General features: G+C 44.2%; 1 protein-coding gene across 1 annotated transcript in view; it reads right to left on the bottom strand.

Moving 5' to 3' along the window:
* Nucleotides 1-534: 534 nt before the first annotated feature.
* LRRC40 (leucine rich repeat containing 40) overlaps nucleotides 535-21,407 on the bottom strand; it is a 57,280-nt gene continuing 36,407 nt past the window's right edge. Inside the window, exons 10-15 of the mRNA XM_027874013.1 lie at nucleotides 14,910-15,018; nucleotides 11,682-11,789; nucleotides 9,263-9,373; nucleotides 7,627-7,704; nucleotides 3,900-4,085; nucleotides 535-1,022 (exon numbers count right to left, since the gene is read on the bottom strand). Coding sequence (XP_027729814.1) covers nucleotides 917-1,022; nucleotides 3,900-4,085; nucleotides 7,627-7,704; nucleotides 9,263-9,373; nucleotides 11,682-11,789; nucleotides 14,910-15,018 — 698 coding nt within the window. The 3' untranslated portion in view covers nucleotides 535-916. The remainder of the gene's footprint in view (nucleotides 1,023-3,899; nucleotides 4,086-7,626; nucleotides 7,705-9,262; nucleotides 9,374-11,681; nucleotides 11,790-14,909; nucleotides 15,019-21,407) is intronic.

Here is a 21,407-nt window from a genome sequence, read left to right as displayed (position 1 = left end):
ACAACTTCAGGAGTAAGAGGGCATAAGGAAATAACTAAAAAGCCAAGCTGGGTTCACTAATAGCTCTTTCCCTATGGGATATACCATATGTTTTTCTTCAGTAAATGCTTTGATCAAAAAGAGTTATACACAACAGGGAAAGATGGATTCTCAGCATCTGAAAATAAATGCTGCAAACAGAATTATTTTAAAAATCACACAAAGTGAATCTGCTCTTGAAGGTAGGTTGTTGTAGGGATCTCCATCCACCAAGCCAGCATTGATGGGTTACTCACAGAACCTCCAGTCTTCAGAGGGCTGCCTGGGGTACTGAGAGGTCAACTGATCTGCCCAGCACTGGCATCAAAACCAGGGCAGTGAATGTCCTTGAAACTTTACATCACAAATTCTTAGTATTATCAACAAATGTTGTTATAACTTTTCCCACATAACACAAGGAAAGATAACAAAATACTCCCATATAAAGGTCCAAACATACACACACATATACACACATATAATAAAACAAAACGTTAAAAAAAAAAAACCCACCCCTCATCTTTTACAAAAATGCTTTGTCATTATAAAAAAAATCAACTTTAAAAAGGAATGATATTTCAGTTATAGAAACCACTATTACCTTTTTTAAATTTCAAAACTTTTAAGAATGAATGTATAAACATTCAAGAAGGCTGTAGTAATCACTATAAAGTTGTTATACATGGTTTTCAATGTAAAAATAACATTGAGTGGTAATAAGATTGTAAGAACATTTGTTTCATGCCCCAGATAAATCACAGCAATAATAACTGATACACTGTTTGAAGAAACCATCAGATGAAGTATAGCAAATCAGCTCTCAGACAAGATTTTGAATGTTCCCCAGCTCTCCGAAGCATGCAAATCCATTAGCTGGCCGACGATTACAAAATTCCAATTAAGTAGGAATGCGGTCTCTTAAATACTCCAGGACAGCATCTGTTCCTTTAGCTAAAATGGCTGCTCGAGGAATTCGGAATGGATTCCCCTCCAGCAGAAGGGTCCTGGAGAAAGGAGAGAAACCAGGGATTGTTTACTTTCAGTGAGATGGATTTCCCTCTCCAAAACTTAAATAGAGCATTTTTAAAATAACATTTTTCAATCCCCATTTTGAAACCAGGCATCTGATCAAAATCTAACTAAATTTTGATTTTCATTTCATAGATGCTCTACTAATGGGCACAAACTCAAGACTAGGGTCAATTTACCCCAAATCTGGAATGACTGAGGGCCTTTTTCTCTCTAGCCACTTGTACTTAATATTAAATTATCTTTAATTAAGATAATGTATGCCTCCCCCTCCAACCTTCACTGACCAATGCATCCCCACCATTTCATACACATACTGCTGCTGCCTCTTTCTTCTATTGTTGAAGATACGTTACACCTAATTAGAGGATACGGGACACTTTTCTAGTTTTTCACCGATTCACTGATTTTCAGTCTTTTCATAGTTCATTGATTTAGGACCGAGAGAGTGTTCAGAGACCATCTAAACCCTCACTCTGTTTTCAAGTGACATGCCCAAGGTCACACAGGTGGTAGAACCAGAATCACCACTGTTACCATCTTGTACCCTATTTCCTTGTGGACAGAATTAAGGGGCTCATGTCATGGTTCTCTGGCATTCCCCAAAATGAACGATTTGTGTCCTGGCTCTGCCACACATGCGTACCATCAAATATCTGGTCTTAAGTTTCCCAACCCAGAAGCAAAGGATCAACCACAGAACTGAAGACGCCCCAAACTGTCCATAAGCATCTCGAGGTGTGAGGAGGGGGCGGAACAGACACAAATTCCACGTCAGTACCGTCACGATCCCAAGCGATGGTGCAGCTTCCAAGACATGGGCCTCCTCTAGACACGAATCAATTACATCGAGCACCAGTGCAGCGCCATTCAAGCTGCTGCTTTGCGGCAATGTGGGGGAGCAGCAGGAGGTGGTGTGGCGAAGCTGGGCATCTGTGAGGTCTGAGAATATCCTAAGCCCCCTCCTCACAATGTGAATTCATCAGGCAGTTTCAAGTCAATTCCTAGAAAGTTTAGGCTCCCTTCCTATTCAGACGTAAGACATGGATCATTCTCTTATGGTGCAACGGACACAGAGCTGCATCTAGAATCAGACAACCTGGATTCTAATCCTCACTCTGATACCTGCTACCTGTGCGATGCTGGGAAGGTGTCTTAACCACTTTCAGCCTCAGTTTCCTCAAATGTAAAATAAGGAGACTGGACCAAATAATCTCTTCAGGTCCCTTCCAGTTGTAAAAATATAATCTTTTAATACATGTGTTAAGTTGTACAACTATAATGAAGACGCAATAAGCAACAAAGTCTAAGCATGTATGAGCAGTTGAATGCTGTTGTCTAACATGGTTTAAAACAAAGTTACTCTGGCATACGCTGAGATATAACTGGTGCTGGCAAATGCTCCATCTGTGCAATTTCAAAAATGCTGCTTGGACAATTTCTGTTATTCAGGGGAAAGGTCTTGGGGCCTCCTGGCGCGAGGGGTCACAGGAAATCCTTTTGAAATGACTCCCACTCCGATCCCTCCCTGCTGAGTGAGGGGAGATGCTCCCCAACTGGTGGGCAGAGACGTGCCTTCTTCTTCACAGGCCAGAGCCGATGACTGAGAATGAAGACGACCCAAGTATCTCAACCCCCTGGTTCTATTTGGAAGACAGAGATGTCACCTCATCAAGGCAACACCAGCAAAATGAATTTGTTGCCACCAGAGCACACCTGACCAGTCTCTTTTCCTTAATCTAATAAAAAAAAATACACATCCACACAGTGGGGAAAGAGAGAAAAATGCTTCACATGCAATACTGCTCTGATATTAAATTCCACCTGGAAAGTCAAAATGACTCTCCACATTCAGAAAGAGAAAACTACCCCACGATTATTTTGAAAAATTCCTTTGAGACCAAAACCCATCCCTAAGCCTTCCTCAAATAGAACATCGAGCCCAATAAACAGGAACCCTTTCAGAAAACATTGGTGTGTTATATAAGTCTCCAGGTTGTCATTTGTTTTTAGCCCAGAATCAAATGTTTAGGATTGCTCTTCTTATTGACAACTGTGGGGGTTATATGAATGAAAACACTCAATTTCAACTCAAAATTGGAAAGGAGGAAGAAAAGCAAAGAGAATAAAAATAGCTAACATTTATCTGGTGCTTCCTGTGTACCCAGCATGGTGCTAAGTCCTTTAAAATGATTGCCTCATTTGATCTTCACAACCACCCTGGGAGGGAGGTGCTATTATCCCTATTTTACAGATGAAGAAACTGAGGCAAACAGGCAAACTTACCCAGAGTCATACAGCTATCTAGTGTCTGAAGCTAGTTTTAAACTCAGCACTGCCTGCCCAGGCCTGGCATGCTTGCCTCCAACTACCCTAGAATTAAAATGAAATGGGATATTTGGGGCCAAAGAAAGATTCCTAAGTTTTACTTGGAAACTTTAGGCTTTTCTCTTGCCTATGAAAAGATGAAGCAGAAAATAAGACAACAAGCAGGCGCCCACTGAACGCTGCTGTGGAAGGCCAGTCCTTCGGTCGATGGGTCTGATGAAGCGCTGCTCCCGGTCTGGGTCCGGGGACTAGTCTAAATTAAAAACTTACAGCTTCATTTTGAACTCTGGTTTCTAAAACCTTCATCAGTGCCCCAGTCCTTGAGAATTGTTACTGCGTTTCTTTAAAAAAGAAAAAAGGCCACAGTTAGCCTATCGGCCCCTGGTCACTGCTCCCCAGGGATGCCCCTCCTCCTTCACCTCACCTGTGGCAAGAAATCGGCCCCAAAGAACCAGGCTTTGCCTTCAACCAACAAGGAAGGGCAGCAACTAGACCGCAGACTGCCCACGAGGAGCTGGCCTCACCTGAGACTCACGCAGCAGCCCAGCTCGGGCGGGATGTGAAGGAGGTCATTGTTCTGAAGGTCCAAAGTGGCCAGCTTGTCCATCTGCTTCAGCTGCAGGGGGTCCACAGATCCAACCTGATTGTTACCGAGGAGGACAGTTTCGAGAGTCCGGAGCCGATACAGAATGCTGGGGAACGTTCTGAACCTGTGAAGAGACTCAATCTGGTTGTTCCAGAAGCCAAAATAAATTCTTAAGATGGACAAATGAAATGAAAAGACATCATCTTTAAACTTTAAAACCCTTTCTTTCAAAAGCTCTTTTACTTTTAACAAAACAAACAAGCATTCATTTTTCAGTATTTATTACATGTTAGGAACAGTGAGAAGAGCTGAGCCCCCCACCCTGGAGGGGTGTGTGCTCTGGAAGAGACGTGAGCATTTCTCCCTCCGGTCCCGGCCCACGCTCCTCAGGCTCCTGGGCCCAGCTCCAGAGCATCTACTTCACGAAGCCTTCCTAGACCCCAGGAATTCCTCCCTCCACTGACAGGCAGACCTCTTACTGCCTGAATAATTTCTTAGATGGGGGGATCCATAAGGCACAGAACAGAGACCAATATCTGTCTAAAAGAAAGTTTTCATTAAACAGAGTGGCAGAAGAGAAAGTCTGAAAAGCAGGCTGGAGACAGATCCCACGGGCCTTAAATACCAGGCTAAACAGCTTGGCCCATGACCAGAACTGGCTGGTCCTGGAAGACCTGGACACTGATCCCACCCAGGACAAACACTGGCTGCATGAACTATGGGAAAGCACGCAAGCTCTCAGGGCTTGAAGCAAAGGAGACAATCACTTGGCCACCTCCCTACCTGCACTGGTGTAGTTTGCGCACAGGGAGTTCCTTACACTAATGAAACCACAGGTCTCAAAAACAGAAAAGAATGCTGTAAATCACTATTGATTAGGGAAATGCAAATTAAAACAACTCTGAGGTACCACTTCACACCTATCAGATTGGCTAACACGACAAAAAAGGAAATGATAAATGTTGGAGAAGATGTGGGAAAACTGGTGGAGTTGTGAACTGATCCAAGCATTCTGGAGAACAATATGGAACTATGCCCAAAGGGCTATCAAACTGTACATACACTCTGACCCAGCAATAGCACTACTAAGTCTATATCCCAAAGAGATAATAAAAAAAGGAAAAGGACCCACATGTACAAAAATATTTATAGCAGCTCTCTTTGTGGTAGCCGAGAATTGGAAATTAAGGGGTTGCCCATCAATTGGGGAATGGCTGAGTAAGTTGGGGTCTAGGAATGTAATGGAATACGACTGTTCTATAAGAAATGACGGGTAGGCACATTTCAGAAAAACCTGGAAAGACTTAAATGAACTGATGCTGAATGAAGTGAACAGAACCAGGTTAACATTGTACACTGTAACAGCACATTGTGTCATGGTCAACTTTGATAGCCTTAGCTTTTCTCAGCAATGCAATGAGCTAAGACAATTCTAAGGGACTCATGAAAAAAAAACAAAAACTATGGAGTCTGAATGCAAATCAAAGCATACTGTTTTCTTTTTCTTTCTTTCTTGCGATTTTTCCCTTTTGCCCTGACTCTTCTTCTATGACATGACTAATGTGGAAACATGTTTGATATGATTGCACATGTATAGTCTCTATCAGATTGCATGCTGTCTTGGGAAGGGAGAAAAAATTTGGAACTTAAAATCTTGTAAAAGTGAATGTTGAAAACTATCTTTGCATATAATTGGAAAAAATAAAATACTATTAAGTGGGGAAAAAAATCAAAAACAAAAAAAGAATATCGACAAGATTATAAGAGGAAGAGATTGGCCACAAAGAGAAACTGGTGACTCCACGCCCCAGATGATAATTATTGGGAATTAAAAGTCACAGACTGAGGTGGTTGGCCATTGTCCTCTGTTCTCCAAAAGGACTGAAATGACGTCACTCTGCTAGATTCCAGTTACAGTGTGTCTGACTGCAGCTGATCAGACCAAGACGAGCTCAGAAGGCTCTACCACAGGTCAGGCACAAATATCCACGTGAACCTTTGGGGTGGATTCTCTACATTTGCACATCTTACGTTTCTTTTGAGCTACTTCAATTCTGCTTTGCTCATAGGGCACAGCACCTTTGTAAATTATATAATGAAGGAACAATTGAGAAAAATCTATTTACTGATTGTATACTGGGATCCAGAAAGAGGGAAAAATAAGACACAACTAAAAAAGATTAGGAACATGCAGTATTGCTGCAGAAGGTGGAGCTGTTTTGGGAAAATAAAAATTACTTAACACAATATGAAAATATGCAAAAGCTCCAGATGACCTAAAAGAGACAGAATTAAAGAGAGGAAAAAGAATGGGGTCAAGATGGGAAGAACAGAGAGGGAAAAAGATCAGTAAACAGGAAAAGAGAGAATAAGAGAGAGAGGCAGGGGAAACCAGTTTGAAAAATAGAAGGGAGGAGGTAATAAGAACTCCAAGCGTGAAAGGCCAACCTTTGGCTACCTGGCCCCAGCCTTTGCTTAGAGGGTGACTTTCCCAATTACTTAGCACTTGTGACCAGTGCTCTGCTAAATTCTCAGCTGGCAGCTGCCCTACGGAGCAAGCACAGCTGCCTCTGTAGGGGCTGGAGGACTGCCCTCGGCCCTAGGTCTACGTAGAGATGACAGACTGTGGTCAAAAAGGAGATTATAAAGAATGTGGACTGTGCTGAAATCTAGCTTCCTCCTTTAAATATGAAGGAATCTGTCCTTTCTGAATAGGTGAAAACAACAGAATGAAAGGAAAACAAAATGTGTGCCTTTTAATATGAACCCAAAGAAATGCAATGCCGACTACTTCACTGCTTTCAAACAGCACATTGAAACAGAAAAGGAAGTGTTATTTTTAACTAGTGTGAAAAGCACTTAAAAAAAACCCTGCCATCTATGAGTTGTGAATATGGTATAAGTGACGAAAAGGAAGAAGCATTTATAAAGCAACTACTATGTGCCAGGTGCTGTGCTAAGGACTTTACAGATGTCACCTCATGTAACTGACAAAAATGAAATACTGTTAAGTGGGGAAGAAAATCAAAAACAAAAGGAGTATTTACTAGATTACAAGAGGAAAAGACTGGCCACAAGGAGAAGCTTGGTGACTCCATGCCCCGGGTGAGAATCGCGGGGAAGTCACAATTACAGACTGATGAGGTTGGCTGTTGTCCTTTGTTCTCCAAGAGGACCAAAATGAAAACCCTGCCAGGTAGATGCTACTAGGACGCCTATTTTACAGCTCAGGAAACTGAGGCAGATCGCGTAAATGACTTGCCCGAGGTCACAGAGTTAATAACCATTAGCTGAGGCTGGATTTGAAGCTAGGTCCTCCTAACTCCAGGTCCAACGCTCTGGGCACCGTAGCACCCCATGGCTACTTCTAAAGAGACGGAAGAGAACTGGACTTGGAACCAGCAAGATCTGGGTTCAAGTGCTGGCCCTGACCCTTTCTGGCTGTGTGCTTCTGCTTCTCTGTTCTGCCCTCAGCAACACGGGCCAACACGTGCCCCACACACCCCCCCACGCGGCCTTGATGAACAGAGAGGCACCCCAAAGGATGCTCCCTCAAGTCTTCTGAGCTGCTCACAGGCTGGAGGGAGAACGGAGTGGAGTCGACAGAACCCACTTCTGCAGACCAGCACTGGAGCCTCGAGCTGGTCATCGGCCAGGATACTCACCTGTTAAAGGACAGATTGAGAGTCTGCAGTTTCCCCAAGGCTTCCATCTCTTCAGGCAAAGAGGCCAAAAGATTATTTCTGTGGGGAGAAAGACAGGGGAAGGGGCAGGGGCAGAGGGGAGGGGAGAAAGGGGGAGAGATTTACCGAGTAACCCAACAGGAACAAGACGGTGACCAGGCGAGGCCCAGCCTGACATCCCCCCCTCCTGGCTGGGGGAAGGGACAGGGTACGGGGGTGGGCTGGCCCTCAGGTCCCTTGAACTTAGCCACTTTTGCCACCTCCTGACTGAAAGAGAGCTCAGGAAGGTGAGAGTCCAGGGCAGCGGTCTCAGCCCCATTCCTCCCAAGGCCATTCTGTGCTTCCTCTTTCAGAGTTAATAAGAAGTTTGCTTTCACAGCAGTCTATCAAGGTTCCTCAGTCTACCTGCCATGACTTTAGGGAAAACAAAAGGGCCCAGGTCAGTCGGGGAAGGAATCACACCTCAAGGAAGCAGGGACCAGAAAACGCTGCGGGAGAAGAACACAGCTGGGACACAGTGGGAAGTGCTGATTGGCGAGAAAGTGGATCTTACTGGAAGACCTTCCAGCCCGTACCGGACCCCATTCGTGTAGGAATAACTCTACCGGAGGGGATGGGGAAGAATTGCTTCCTACTTGGTCATCTCTGGTCCTAAGTGGAGAGGAGCTTTCCATTTCTTTTGTTTCTGAAAACAGGGTCAGATCCTACAACAATCGCTTGAGCCCCTCAGCACATGCCCTGCACCCTTTCATCTCAGAGGAGGCTGATGATGACAGGGCCCACTAAGGATAAAAGGAAGGAAGGAAGGAAGGAATACCCCTTCCATGGTCCCTGGTCCCTCCTTACCTTTCTCCTCCTGTCTCTTTAAAGCACCGAACACGAATGAGCCACCCCAAAAGGAAGTGAGTCACTGTTTGCTCTGGGTCACAGCCACTGCCTCCTGAACCTCCCTGAGCACACACCTGCCACCTCTACCAGACGGCTGTGCTGAAAAGCAGCCCATAAACAACGATCGCTATGGTTTCACTGGACCAGAGCCTCTTTTGTCCAGTGGAGAATCCTCTCTTAATATAAACCCGTCTCCTCCTAGGTGTTTATCTCTATGGGACACACCTGGATCAACAGGAAATTAGCGCCATGTTGCTGTCATCGTTTCTGAAGTTCTTTTAGTAAAGAGCTGAATAGTTTGTAGGCTCAGCTCAACTCTCAGCTCTACTACTGTTGGCTGTAACCAGGCATCCATGTTTAATGCACGTTCAATTAACAAAGCCCCCAACAGGACCTTTAAGGTCTAGATCAGGGGTGGGGAACCTCCTGCTTCAAGGCCATATGTGGCCGTCTAGGTCCCCAAGTGCAGCCCTTTGACTAAACCCAAACTTTACAGAACGAAACCCCTTAATAAATGGATTTGTTCGGTAAAACTTGGACTCGAGTCAAAAGTCCACACCCAAGGACCTAGAAGGCCACATGTGGCCTCGAGGCCGCAGATTCCCCACCCCTGTAAAGCTAGTCTAGCCACAATTCAAAGATTAATTTGAATATCTGGAAAATGTAACTATGAAAGAAAGATGGCAAAACTTCCCAGGGCAAGCATGACCACTACCCCAACAAGGCAAACCTGATGTCCAGGTGGGTCAGTTTTTGAAGCATGCACAATTCTGCAGAAATACAGGAAAGCTTGTTAAAGCTGAGATTGACATCACACACAGCTGCCTTCAGTTCCACAATCCTGAAACAAAAGTACACAGAATTTCACTTAAAATTCATTTCAGCTAAGCGACTTTTAGTAAGTGAAGCACTTCTATGCTTCTTCCCAAACATTTAAACAATTCACAATTTTTTATTTTTTCAAAAATACAAAATATCATCCTAGACTTACAAGTGTCCAGTCAGCGTAGAAAGAACACTGGGCTTGGAATTAAGATAACGTGGGTCTGAACAGAGCAATTCAGCACCAGACACTTCCTACCAATACCCTCGGTCGGTCTTGGTTACGTTATCTGTAAGACTACCAGATCCCATAATGACCCCGAAATCTAAAATCCTCTCATCTCCTTAGCTTTGATGAAAATATTCCTTGCATGCTAAAAGAATTATTTAACTTTTTAAAAAATTTAAAATGAACTTTCCAGTGCCTCTCCATGCTTGGTTCAGACTATAGGGTACTAGCCCCTGCCTCCCCCCAGCATAAGCTGAGCACCTGAAATCCCATCACTATCCAGACGGGCTCAGCCTTGGATACTCAACGCCTCCTCTCCCCCTCTGACAGGAAGGCTGCAGGGGGGAGTAAGAAGCTCCTACAGCCTCCCTTCACAGGGAGGCCTCAGAACTCTCTCAACTCTCCACACAGCTCAGTCCAGTTTCACCTTCCTGGCCACTGTGGCCTGCTGGCCCCCAACCTCCACCTCCCTTCTCAGCTTCCTTCTGTGTGTTGTCTCCCCCGTCAGAGTGTAGGATCCCTGAGGGCAGGGACTATTTCTCTGCCTCCTTTTACATACTTGGAGCTATTTTGTTGTTCAGTTGTGTCCAACTCTCCGTGACCCCATTTGGGGTTTTCTGGCAAAGACACTGGCGCGGTTTGCCATTTCCTTCCCCAGCTCATTTTACAGATAAGGAAACTGAGGCAACCAGGGTTAAGTGACTGGCCTAGGGTCACACAGCTAGTAAGTGTTTGAGGCCAGATGTGGTCTCACCACACATCCAGGGACACCAGTATCCTGGCTATTCCATGAACAAGACATTCCTCTCTTAGCTCTGGAGGTTCTCTCTTGCTCTCCCCCATGCCTGGAATGCTCTCCCTCCTCTGCTCCAGTTCTGGACCTCCCCGGCTTCCTTTAAGTCCCAACTCAAATCCCACCTTCTACAGGAAGCCTTCCCGAGTCCTCTTAATTCCAGTGCCTTCCCTCTGCTAATTATTTTCTATTTATCCTGTATGTAGCTTGCTTTATTATTTATTAAAATTATTGTTTTTATTATATAATATACAACTATCATGTTTATTAAAATAATATTAAAATAATATTTATTATTTATTATTATCCTGTATATAGCTTGCTCCATTAGATTGTAGGCTCTCTGAGGGCAGGGACCGACTTTTGCCTCCTTTTGTATCCTTGGAGGATAGCCCGGTGCCTGGGCACATAGTATGTTCTGAAATGTTTACTGATTGACAGTCTGGTCAAGGACTCAGAACCCAACATGGCATCAGCCCAAATGACCCTCTGAAAATGGAAATGGGAGGCAAATTAAAATGTTCTTCAATTCTTCTCAATGTCAGATCTCTATACTAAAGGAATTGGGCTGATCTCGGCAATCAGATGTCATACATGCCATTTTCCTGGCACACAGCTATCTGAACGCTGACTTACATTTATCATCATGAATGAAATTTTATTGAGCACTAGAGAGGGTGCAGAAAATTGTATTATATCTGGGAAATCTGGAAATGAAGATGAATTTTTTAGGATTAACAACAGTAACATGGGTCTATCTCTCCCATACTGTTGGCAGCTCAAGATAATCTTTCTCCAGGGTGGCAGCTATTTGAAATTTTACAAAACCAATGGAAATATTAATACCACCCATGGATTAACATGGACTGAACAATGGTTAATTCCTTGGACTTTTCTTCTAATATTGCATCTGAAAAAAGCAGGTAAAACATTTAGTTACTAATTGTAATACACATTTTAAAAGTAAAATGTGCAAAAAGTAAATAGCTTCTCTTGAGGATCCTTAGGTCTCATGAAAAGAAGCTTGTTACCATTTCTCCAGTTGATAACTTACTAAGAGCAAGCCAAATTCCACTTAAAAAAGATGAAAGCAAGCATTAAAAAGTCAGTCAGCCAGTAAGCGTTTAGTAAACAGCTACTTTTTGCCAGATGTTGTGCTAAGCTCTGAGAATACAAAGAAAGGCAGAAAGTCATTTTAATGGAGGAGATGATGAAAACGAAAGCATTCTGGCCCCCAAGATCAGCAGGTGTCCTCCACCTCTGTGCACAACTCCACAGAAATGCTCTCAGAAGCCCAGTCCCTACCTTTTTGGTATCTCATTCAGATGATTCTTACTGAAGTTCACAGAAGTGATAATGTTGCTTCCTACAGCATCAAATACTTCATCAGGAATCAGAGCTGTCTGTTTCTCACTAAAAAACAAAAAGCAAGATCATTTTGGTAAATGAGCCTTTGTCAGCTGCCAAGCCTCTCTCGGCCTCTCTTGTTCAGTCAGGATCAACCCACATTTGAGGACCAGGTGCTCAGCTAAGGAGGTGTCTGCCCTCTTGGAGCTCACCAAGGAGAGGGGTCATGGCAAACACCCACAGAGAACCTACACAATCCACAGACAATGAATACAAAACAGCGTCATCTGCTAAGAGCAAACAGAGGAACGCTACCTGAGGTCACTCTGCCAGGGAGGTTCTGGGAAGGCTCTCTTCTGGCTGGATTGTCCAGAGTGGGCAGAAATCCAACAGTGGGGAAAAAGGATGATCCAGGAAAAGAGACTTGGCTCATGTCTTTCCCCGCCCCCCACCATGTGGACAATGAAGTCCCTCTTCATCCTGATGCAGAATCCCCAAACTCCAGCTTCCTCCAAAGCACGGCTCAGAGCCACCTCCCTCCCTCCACCCACTTTAATAGTCTCCTCCCCCCCCAAAATAAATAAATAATAAAATTTAAAAAAGAGTCTCTACCTCTCAGTTTGTTACTCTGTATACTACTTCAGCTTTACTCACTTCCAGACATGTTGCACCCCTCAAACAGAATGTAAGCTCTCTGAAAAACTGTTCATTTTTGTCTTTTTGTCCCCCACACCTAGCCCGGTCTCTTTCACAAAGAAAGTGCTTAAAGTTTGTGGCAGTAATAATTACACATTTATCGAGTGTCTATTGTGTACAAAGAATGCCATTCCAGAAGAGATCTGACAGCCTTTACCCTAATTGGGGGAATGGGACATACCTAGATCATCACAATACACAAGAATGCAGGAAAAGTGCAAAAAGGAAAAAGTGTGATGTCGGAGGGAAAAGGTCCTAAGCAAGGGGGATCAGAGAAGGGAAGCACCATGGAAAGGCCCACTAAAGGCCATGGGGCTCTCACATATTTTAACAGGTCCTACCAAGCTGGAAAGGCTAAGGCTCTCTGGCAGACTTCGTCTGCTGTCCAGGCTAAGTCTGGAGACGCTTGTCACCAGTTTGGCTGAAGGCTGAGCTCCAGGCCACAGCTCTCAAAATCCAATGGAGGGAGCTCGGACTGTTACCTGTGAGTCAGAGAAAAAAGCAGGACCTTGTTGGAGACGTACGGAAATTAGGTCCACAAACTTCTATTTGCTGATGCACATCCTCGGCTCAGCGCTCCTTTCTGACATCTTTGTCATGAGAATAGCACTTGTTTTGATACTTGAGAAAACTGTGAGGATGCTCCAAGGGCTCCTTTCTCTGTGACCCAGGTCACAGCCCCTCTTGAGATCGCTATGTTGGTTCTTGAGAGTTACTGTGGCCACAATGGAAGATGTACTGCTTAAAAAGCTGTGCATTAGAGAAGGTTCTTAAGAAATAAGTGGGTATAAAGGTATAGGTATGGGCGAGGTAAGAACAGGACAAGAACAGAAGTAGACTGTAAGCTCCTTGAGCGCAGGGACTGTTTTCTGCCTCTTTTGTATCCCCAGCACTTAGCGCAGTTCCTGGTACAAAGCAGGGGCTTCATATTTTCTGACACTTGACTAAATGAGAGTCGTGAATAAACCCATAATTGCTATGCCTTCACTTATGCTCTAGGGTTCCATTCCCAGCTTTGCTGATAGAAAAACTCAAGGTCACTTCAGCCTGAGGTGATTCAAAACCTTATGAAAGGCACATTAAATATATGCAATATATACAAATATAGATATGAAACACACATCTATGCAATGCATATGCACACATATACACATGAATTATTAATTCACAAAGGAAGATCTCTCTGGCCTATGAGGTGGGGTCTGATCCTTCTACACAGGTCCTCCTTTTCTGGTGGCTAAGTCACTAGGAAGCGAAAAATGTTAGATTAGTAGAAGGGGTGTTCAGTGAGCACAGAATCAGAAAGAAATTCAAAGGCTTTTCTCAAGAGGCCTTGCCATCGAGCCTGGATAGCACCCAACAACAGATACAGAGCTAGAAGAAACCTCAAGGGGCATCTAGCGCCATAGCCTTATTTTACATATGAGGAGACTGAGGCCCAGGGAGGGCGGGTGAACTGCCAAGGTTGTACAGTTACAAGTATCAAGGGTGGAATTTGAACCCGGGTCTTCTGGTTCTAAAGGCTAATTTTTTTCCACTGAACTGCTTTGTTCTAATACTTGTGTCTATAGACTTGGCAGTAACTGTTTGCAGAAAAATGGTCACAGTGGTGAAGGGACTCAAGATCACGCCATCTAAGAAATGGCTGAAGAAGTCTGGTTCCAAACAGACCAGACACCAAAAAAGGACATGAGACCTGTCTGTCAAATTCCTGACTGAGGAGAACTGTACACAAGGGAAATGGGCTGCCTGGGGCTGCTTCGGCCCCCCCTCACTGGACACCTTTCACTACAAGCTGGAGAAACTCCCATTGGCCACTCTTGGGCAAGTCTTGGATGTACTGCTTCCAACTGTGAAATGCTGGGATATATCAAAAAGCAATTTCTAAGTCAATAGAAAACCTCAGTAACTTTGTAATTACATTTCAGGTTAGGTGCTTCATGGTGACATCCACAAAAGAAAGCACCTTAATATCATGGATATTATTTCCTCAAGTCATACTCTAGGATGGGTTATTCCTGAAAAGGACTCTTGTAAACAGCAGATTTTATTCAAAGACCCGAGATTTAGAAGTGGAAGAGATGTCCAAAGGCATCCCTTCTAAATTGACAAAGGAGGAGATTGGCCTAGAGAGTTGAAGGGCACGCCTGGCGGAGGGTAGATTGGAACTCAGTTCTTCTGGCTCAGAATCCAAGGGGTTTGCCACCGTGCCACACTAGCTATTCTTAACACATTTTTTTCTATCACACAACAAATTAAGAAAAAATAAATTTGGGAATGTTTTCCAGCTCCTTCATAGAACAGGGAGGGCAACTTTAAATAACAGAATGGGTCTCCTTTCTGACTTAAGTGTTCTGATCTCTGCCTCAATTATCTCTTAGAATCTATCCTACAAGGCCCATAAGCTCTGTCCTTCACTCTATATAACACTTGGACGATTCCTTGCAACCTTCAAAAGCAACTGTAACAAGAACCTTCCCCGCTACAAACCTGTAGTCTAACAGCTTCAATGTTGTGATGGTGTGCGTGTTGACTCTGGCCTGACTTGGCAGGGTCATAGCTGTCTCAATGGGCGTGTCATTTTGGTTTCCTGTATCACCTGGGAAGAAAAAAGGTTAGAGAGGCACACAAATAGAGGTTAATAAACTAAGTAGCTTAAACACATTACTACTGACATATAAAACTGGGGCATAATATAGCTATACCCCTGCAAACATCTTTTTATTTATATGCTTCCCAAATAATGCCTCAGAAACATCTGAGAACAGAATCCAATGTACTAGTACCAAAAGAAGCTGATCGAGCAGCTAGGAGTAACACGGCTCCAAAACCTGACAATAAATGTTATTTTAGAAGATTTACGAGAAAAACCTATAAGAAATAATTAATTTCCTAGGAGAAATAATGGTAACCAACCTTCTCTCACAAACAAAATATGGTACATTTTAAAGAAACTGCTGACCCAAGATACGTTATTCCCAAAGGATATCTATCAAACAGGCATTAATCAAATTACAACAAATTTGGTTACTGCCACCAACACTGAATGTCTGACATCTTTGCATAACCTAATCTAGTGAGTTTTGTTACATGACACATGTAGGGGTTATTTCTTCCAACAATTGTAAGAATTTAGTGACAATGGTCCCCGGTCCTCAACCAAACACACATTCAAACATAGTACATAAGTCCTGCCACTAATCCCTACAGAAACCAGTTAACATCGCCATCCTGTGGTATAAAGAATCACACAAGTTAAAGAGAGTGGGAAAATGGCATTCTTTTCTTTAAAGACTATAAACTTACATGAGACAAATACATCCTGTGTCTTCTGACTTCGAGAAAAAACGAAGTGTTTGCAATAGTCACTCCTTAGAGTGGAGGGAATGAAAGACCCTCGTTTCTCTCGTGAGAACAAAAGTCCTATGTGAATGCCTTCAATGACATGACAGTGAGCCGGGGGCCTTGCAGACCAAGCCTGGCTCACAACATATTGGCCGTGTCTCCTAGGTGATCAATGTCTTTGGCTATGGTAAATACAAAGTACCCCTTAGTCTGCTTATGTGGTCATAGTGGCAGAGGATGCTGATAACTTAAGACTATCTATAAAAATGAGCTTAGCTGTTGGCACTGACTGTAAACGTATGTCGTCTTTGTCCAGTGACCAACAGACAGACATACTCCTGGGGGAAGTGAATCATAGTAATCTTAAAATTCTCACTATAAATAAAACTAGGAGAAAAAAGCTGGAGCTCAATTGAAGAATGGCTCCCAGACTCTCCTTGGAGAGGAAAATATAGCAGTTGGCAGAGCTGATTATATGCTGTGTACAAAGGCAACCAAAAGCTTTCCACGGTACAGTCAGTGGGGATGGCAGTGTTCAAAACAAGTCCTTCCAAAAACACCATCCCCAGGATCAATGGCAGAAAAGGAAGAGTTTGAAATGTTTTTTTAAGAGGCTAAGAAGTTTCCAAAAATTAACTGAACATATGCTGAGATATGAGGTGACTTAAGTGCAAACGTGGGCATGGGGGAGGGCAGCAAAAAGGGTGGTGGAAGACATGATTCAATCACAAGAAAGGAGGGAATCTAAAGGCTTGGAATACACAGACTGTCCATCTACACACTGCACACCCTTCCTTTGAGAAGACTGGAAATATCACCCACAAAGGTTTTGAACTAAGCCTGTTATTAAAGAAGAATGCCCCCTTCCAATGCAGCTCAGCACCTTCTCTGCAAGTGAGAGGCTTGGGGCATCCTGGGATACCAAGAGTGACTTGCTCAGGGTGGTACTAGGACCTTGTTCTTCCTAGTTTTCTACCCATTTGCTCTACCACAGTTGGTTGTAACAGAAAGAAACAACTGACTGTTACTGTTAGGGAGTCATTTGTAAATCAGCTACATTCGGTCAGACCAAAGATTAAAATCAGTGCCACATTAGAAGAACAAGATTGAGGCAAATGTACCTTGATTTATTTTTAAAAGCTGCTGGCTGATGTAAAAAATGGGAAACAGATAAAAGAACAGATATTAATAGATTATCACTACTTCCTGATCAAGTTTAACTAATATAAATCAGTTGTCACAATAAGGAGACTAAAAGAACCCACAATTGCCTGCAAACACTTTATCTCTTTGCCAGAGAGATGGGCCAGGCCAGGGCCACACTGGTTTTGAATATAAATATGTTGATACAAATCTTGGAAAAAGTCGTGGGAGATCATTAATGGTGCACCCCCTGATCGGTCAGTCGACAAACATTTATGTGTCAGGTACTGGGCTGAGCATAGAAAATACAAGGAAAGGCAAAAACTAACTTTATTCTCAAGGAGCTTACAGACAATACACAAACAAGTACATACATGGAAGGAAGGCCAAGAGAAGATGATGAGAAGGAGAACTCCAGGCATGAAGAACATCGAGTGAAAATGTCCATGTCTTGTGGAAAGAATAGCATGGGGGTCAGTGACACTGGACTGTATAATGTGTGTTGGGGGGGAGGGGTAAAAAGATGTAAGAAGACTGGAGACACAGGAGAGGTATGAAGGGCTTAAAGTGACAGATGATTTTACATTTGATACTGGAGGTAAGGGGTAGCCACTCAAGTTTATTGAATAGGGGGTGATCTGGTCAGACCTGCGACAGGTGAGTGGAAAATGGAATGGAGTAGGGAGAGACCAGTAAGAAGGCTAGGCATGAGGTCATGAGGGCCTGGATCAGAGTGGCGACAGCATCAGAGGAGAGGAGAGAACATCTATGAGACAGATTACAAAGGCAGGCTACACGGGCCTTGTCAAAGTTGGGATATGGGGGATGAGAGACAGGGAGGAGGTGAGGACAACACACAGACTGCAAGCCTGGGTGACTGGGAGGACATTGGGGGGGGGATGAAGGAGAGGGGAGGGTTTGAGGAGAAAGCCGAGCTCAGTTTTGAACACGTTCAATTTCAGATGACTACAGGACATCCAGCTCAAGATGCTGAACAGGCACCTGGAGATTCCAGACTGGAGATCAGCAGAGAGGTGAGGGGGCTGGATAAGAAGACAGGGGAATCATGAACATCATGAAGATAACTGAAACCACGGCAGCTGATGAGCTCACAAGTAAAATACTACAGAGGGAAAAGCAAAGAGGGCTGGGGGGAACACAAAGAAAAAGGAAGCACGGTCAGACAGCGTCACAAAAGCCTAGAGAGAAAACGTTGAGGCGCCCGTGTCAAAGGTTGCAGAGGTCAAGAAGGACAAAGACAGACTGCTGCCAACTTTGGCGAGAGGAGGTTCGGTTGAGTGATGAGACCGGAAGCCGGACTGTAGAGTGGAGAGAATGAGAGGAAGTGGAAGCCCTGACGGTGAACTGAAGGAGCACAGCCACAAAAAGGAGGAGAAATAGAGGAGAAGAGCTAGCTGGGACGGACAGATGGAGTGAGGGGCTTCTGAGGCTAGGAAAACGTGGGTGTTTCTGTAGGAAGGAATCAGAAAGAAGTAGGGGAGTGGGAAACAAGTTTGGAGAAAATTCGGTGAGAAAAACAACTTAACTCAATCATCTCCAAGATATTTAAGAATGAAACTACAAAGACAAACAACTGATGAAAGATGATTTCAGATTTGCTCTATCAATGGCAGGGAGGACACCCCATGTGGACTCTTGAATCATCCTTCCCAGAGGCCTACAGATACAGAAATGCCACAGAAGAAAGAGAAGACAGGAAGAGAAGGCAGACTAAACTGAACATACCCAGGTCTGTGCTGGAGGGAACATATTTCTCAGGGTACTCTCTCAAGAGGCTATCAAATGCTTTGCTACCCCAAAAGGGGCACTCAGGAAAACATCTGAGAATGATTTATACAAGCACTGGGAGGATTTTTGATTAAGGCATGAGAAGAGAACAGGAAGATTTTCCCAAAAGACACTCCAAAGCACACCACGTTTCTATAGGCTCACAACTAAGTGAAATTAAAGTGATGGATAACCTTTCGAAAACTGAAGTCATTAAAACCACTGCACAAGCTCCCCTAAAGCATCATTCCCACCCTACCTTGAAGCAATTCTATCTTTCCAGGCATCCTCTATGGTTAAGCTATGGAACACCACAGGGAAAACGGAGGGAAGGGGATAGACTGGGACACACTATCAAGCACGAACAGTGCAGGGATATCATCAGAGAGACGAACAACTGGAAAAGGAGGCAACTCAACCATGAAGCAAAAGCAGGGCAGGGAAGAGCACCAAGCCATGAGAGCTCAAGAAATCCAGGGGAAAGACTCCAGCCCAATGCCTGGCCTTCCTGTGAGGAATCCTAGGAGACGTGGCCAAGAGCCTGCTGTCAAGTCTCTGCAGTTTGACTGGCTGAGCCACTGGACTCATGGCCCCCTTTTCACAAAGCCAAGACCCCTCTACAGAGCTCCAATTACTCCTTCCCCTGCACCAAGGGAGACAATCTGGAAGAGGCACGACTATTGTGCAGACGTGCTTTGATACCCCTGAAATCACATGATGCATATTCATACATGGAAGTTTCAGAGGTCCAAATGTTCTGCAAAACAAAAGAGAACAAGGAATAGCTAAGCAGCTTGGGATGCGGAGTTCAGCGTCTCAAAGAACAATCTTTCCACTCTGGGAAATCAAAGGTTCTATCATACAGTTTGGACTGGACAGGGAGGAGTTTTGTTGGCCCAGCAAGCTGGATGGAAAGCAGCTACAGAAGAAGGGGGGAAGAGGGAAGGAGACAAAAGGAGAAGGGGGGAGGGAGAGAAAGGGGGAGGGGAGGGGGGGAGGGAGAGAGGGGGAGAGGGGGAGAGGGGGAAGGGGGGGGAGAGAGAGAGAGAGAGAGAGAGAGAGAGAGAGAGAGAGAGAGAGAAGCACAGTAAGGGGGCCTGGTGGAAAGCAACAAAAAGTTTAAAACCCCTTCCATACAAAGTTTCCTCCCTGTGTCTGCTGTACTAAGAGGCACTGCTGAAAATATCTATCTTCTTGCCATCTCTCTCAGTTGTTTATCTTGACTGGTTTTCTCTTTATGTGCAGCCTCTATTTGAGCATCAAAGTCGTGTATATGTCGGTGGCGTCCAGAGAGTGGATACAGGGGACAGGGGTGGCATCTGAATACACATAATTTAACTGACTGGAGAATCCTTATATCCAGCTTGGTAACCAAAGGTCACTGGAGGCCCAGAGCTTTTATGAATTTTATTAATAATCTGTAATTGTTGAAGCCTCTTTAACTCCACAGAGAAAAGAACCCACAGTGACTAGGAGGAAAAAGGATTGCCCCTGAGTTAACACTAAGAACTTAACTTTTTATCTGTAGCAGTCTGGATCAAAATGAACACTGATGCCCGAGGTTAGGTAAGCTCTCCACCGTCTGACAAAAGAAGAGAACAAGGACATGACCAAAGGGAAGGCAGCATCCAAGGAATAGCCCCATGGACAGAGATGGGTGTGGTTTAGCAGATTTATTTCTGCCCTTTCTACTGGAGGAAGGAAAATGGTCATAGGCCAAACTCTGCCCTCCAGAGCAACATCTGCTAGCTACTTGTCAAAACCCCTCAATAATGTCTGTTCTAAGATCCTTGTCACACCCTCTCCTGCACTTCTGTCAGTCTGCTCAGTAATACCAACAAAGTATTCTTCCATTCAGCCGGCAGGATCTGACTCCTACTCATCCCTCCTTAATCCATCCCCAAAGTCCACCAGGTAAGCCAAGAAAAAAACCAATAAAAAACCTGACTTCCACATCTTGTGAGGCCTGCCAAGCAGGGCTGTATTACAAGTACCCCTTGCTCCACCACTCAAAGAATTTCTTCTGTACTTTCCTACCACCAGTCAAAGATGACTGATTAGATTTACGGACTCCAGCCCCAGAAGGGCGAAAAGTAGACAAAGCAGCTTTGTCTACTGTCTGCTTATGGCCATCTCTTCTCCCTGGATGGTGCTCTATGAAGCCTGCACTTCTGAGCTCCGATCTCTACTCCGGCCAGCATCTTTCCTCAGTCCTAACCCCCAGCAATGGTCATATTCACAGGCTCTAGAATGTGAATTTCTAGAAGTAGAAATACTAGCTGCCAGAAAAAGGGGTTGGAAGCCAGAGGCAATCTTCAGGGCAAAAGCAAGAGGATCAGAGCACGAGAGGAAAAGATGAAAAGATGTGGTCTGAGTGAGGCTGAAGGTTATGGAACTGGATGGAGCAGAAGGATCTCAATTCCAGGGTTCCAAACATGTTTTTGTATGTTAGGGGACAAAGAGTCAACTTCACTCTTCTAATTTGCACTTCAGCATCCCCCACCCCCCTCTGCAGCATCACCATCCAGGAAATGGCTTGTTAAGCATCAGGAGAGAGGGATACTTTTAACTGTCATTGTAAACTAAGCATGGAGCACTCATTCAATCCACAAGCATTGAGTGAGCACTCACTATGTGTCACAGACTGTGTTAAGAGCTGGAGAGAAAGGAAGGAAGGAAGGAAGGAAGGAAGGAAGGAAGGAAGGAAGGAAG

The sequence above is a fragment of the Vombatus ursinus genome, unplaced genomic scaffold (assembly GCF_900497805.2).
Source record: "Vombatus ursinus unplaced genomic scaffold, bare-nosed wombat genome assembly UNPS02014804.1, whole genome shotgun sequence".
Lineage (NCBI taxonomy): Eukaryota > Metazoa > Chordata > Mammalia > Diprotodontia > Vombatidae > Vombatus > Vombatus ursinus.
Note: the sequence above shows the minus strand (reverse complement) of the source record. Positions and strands in the feature narration are given on the sequence as shown.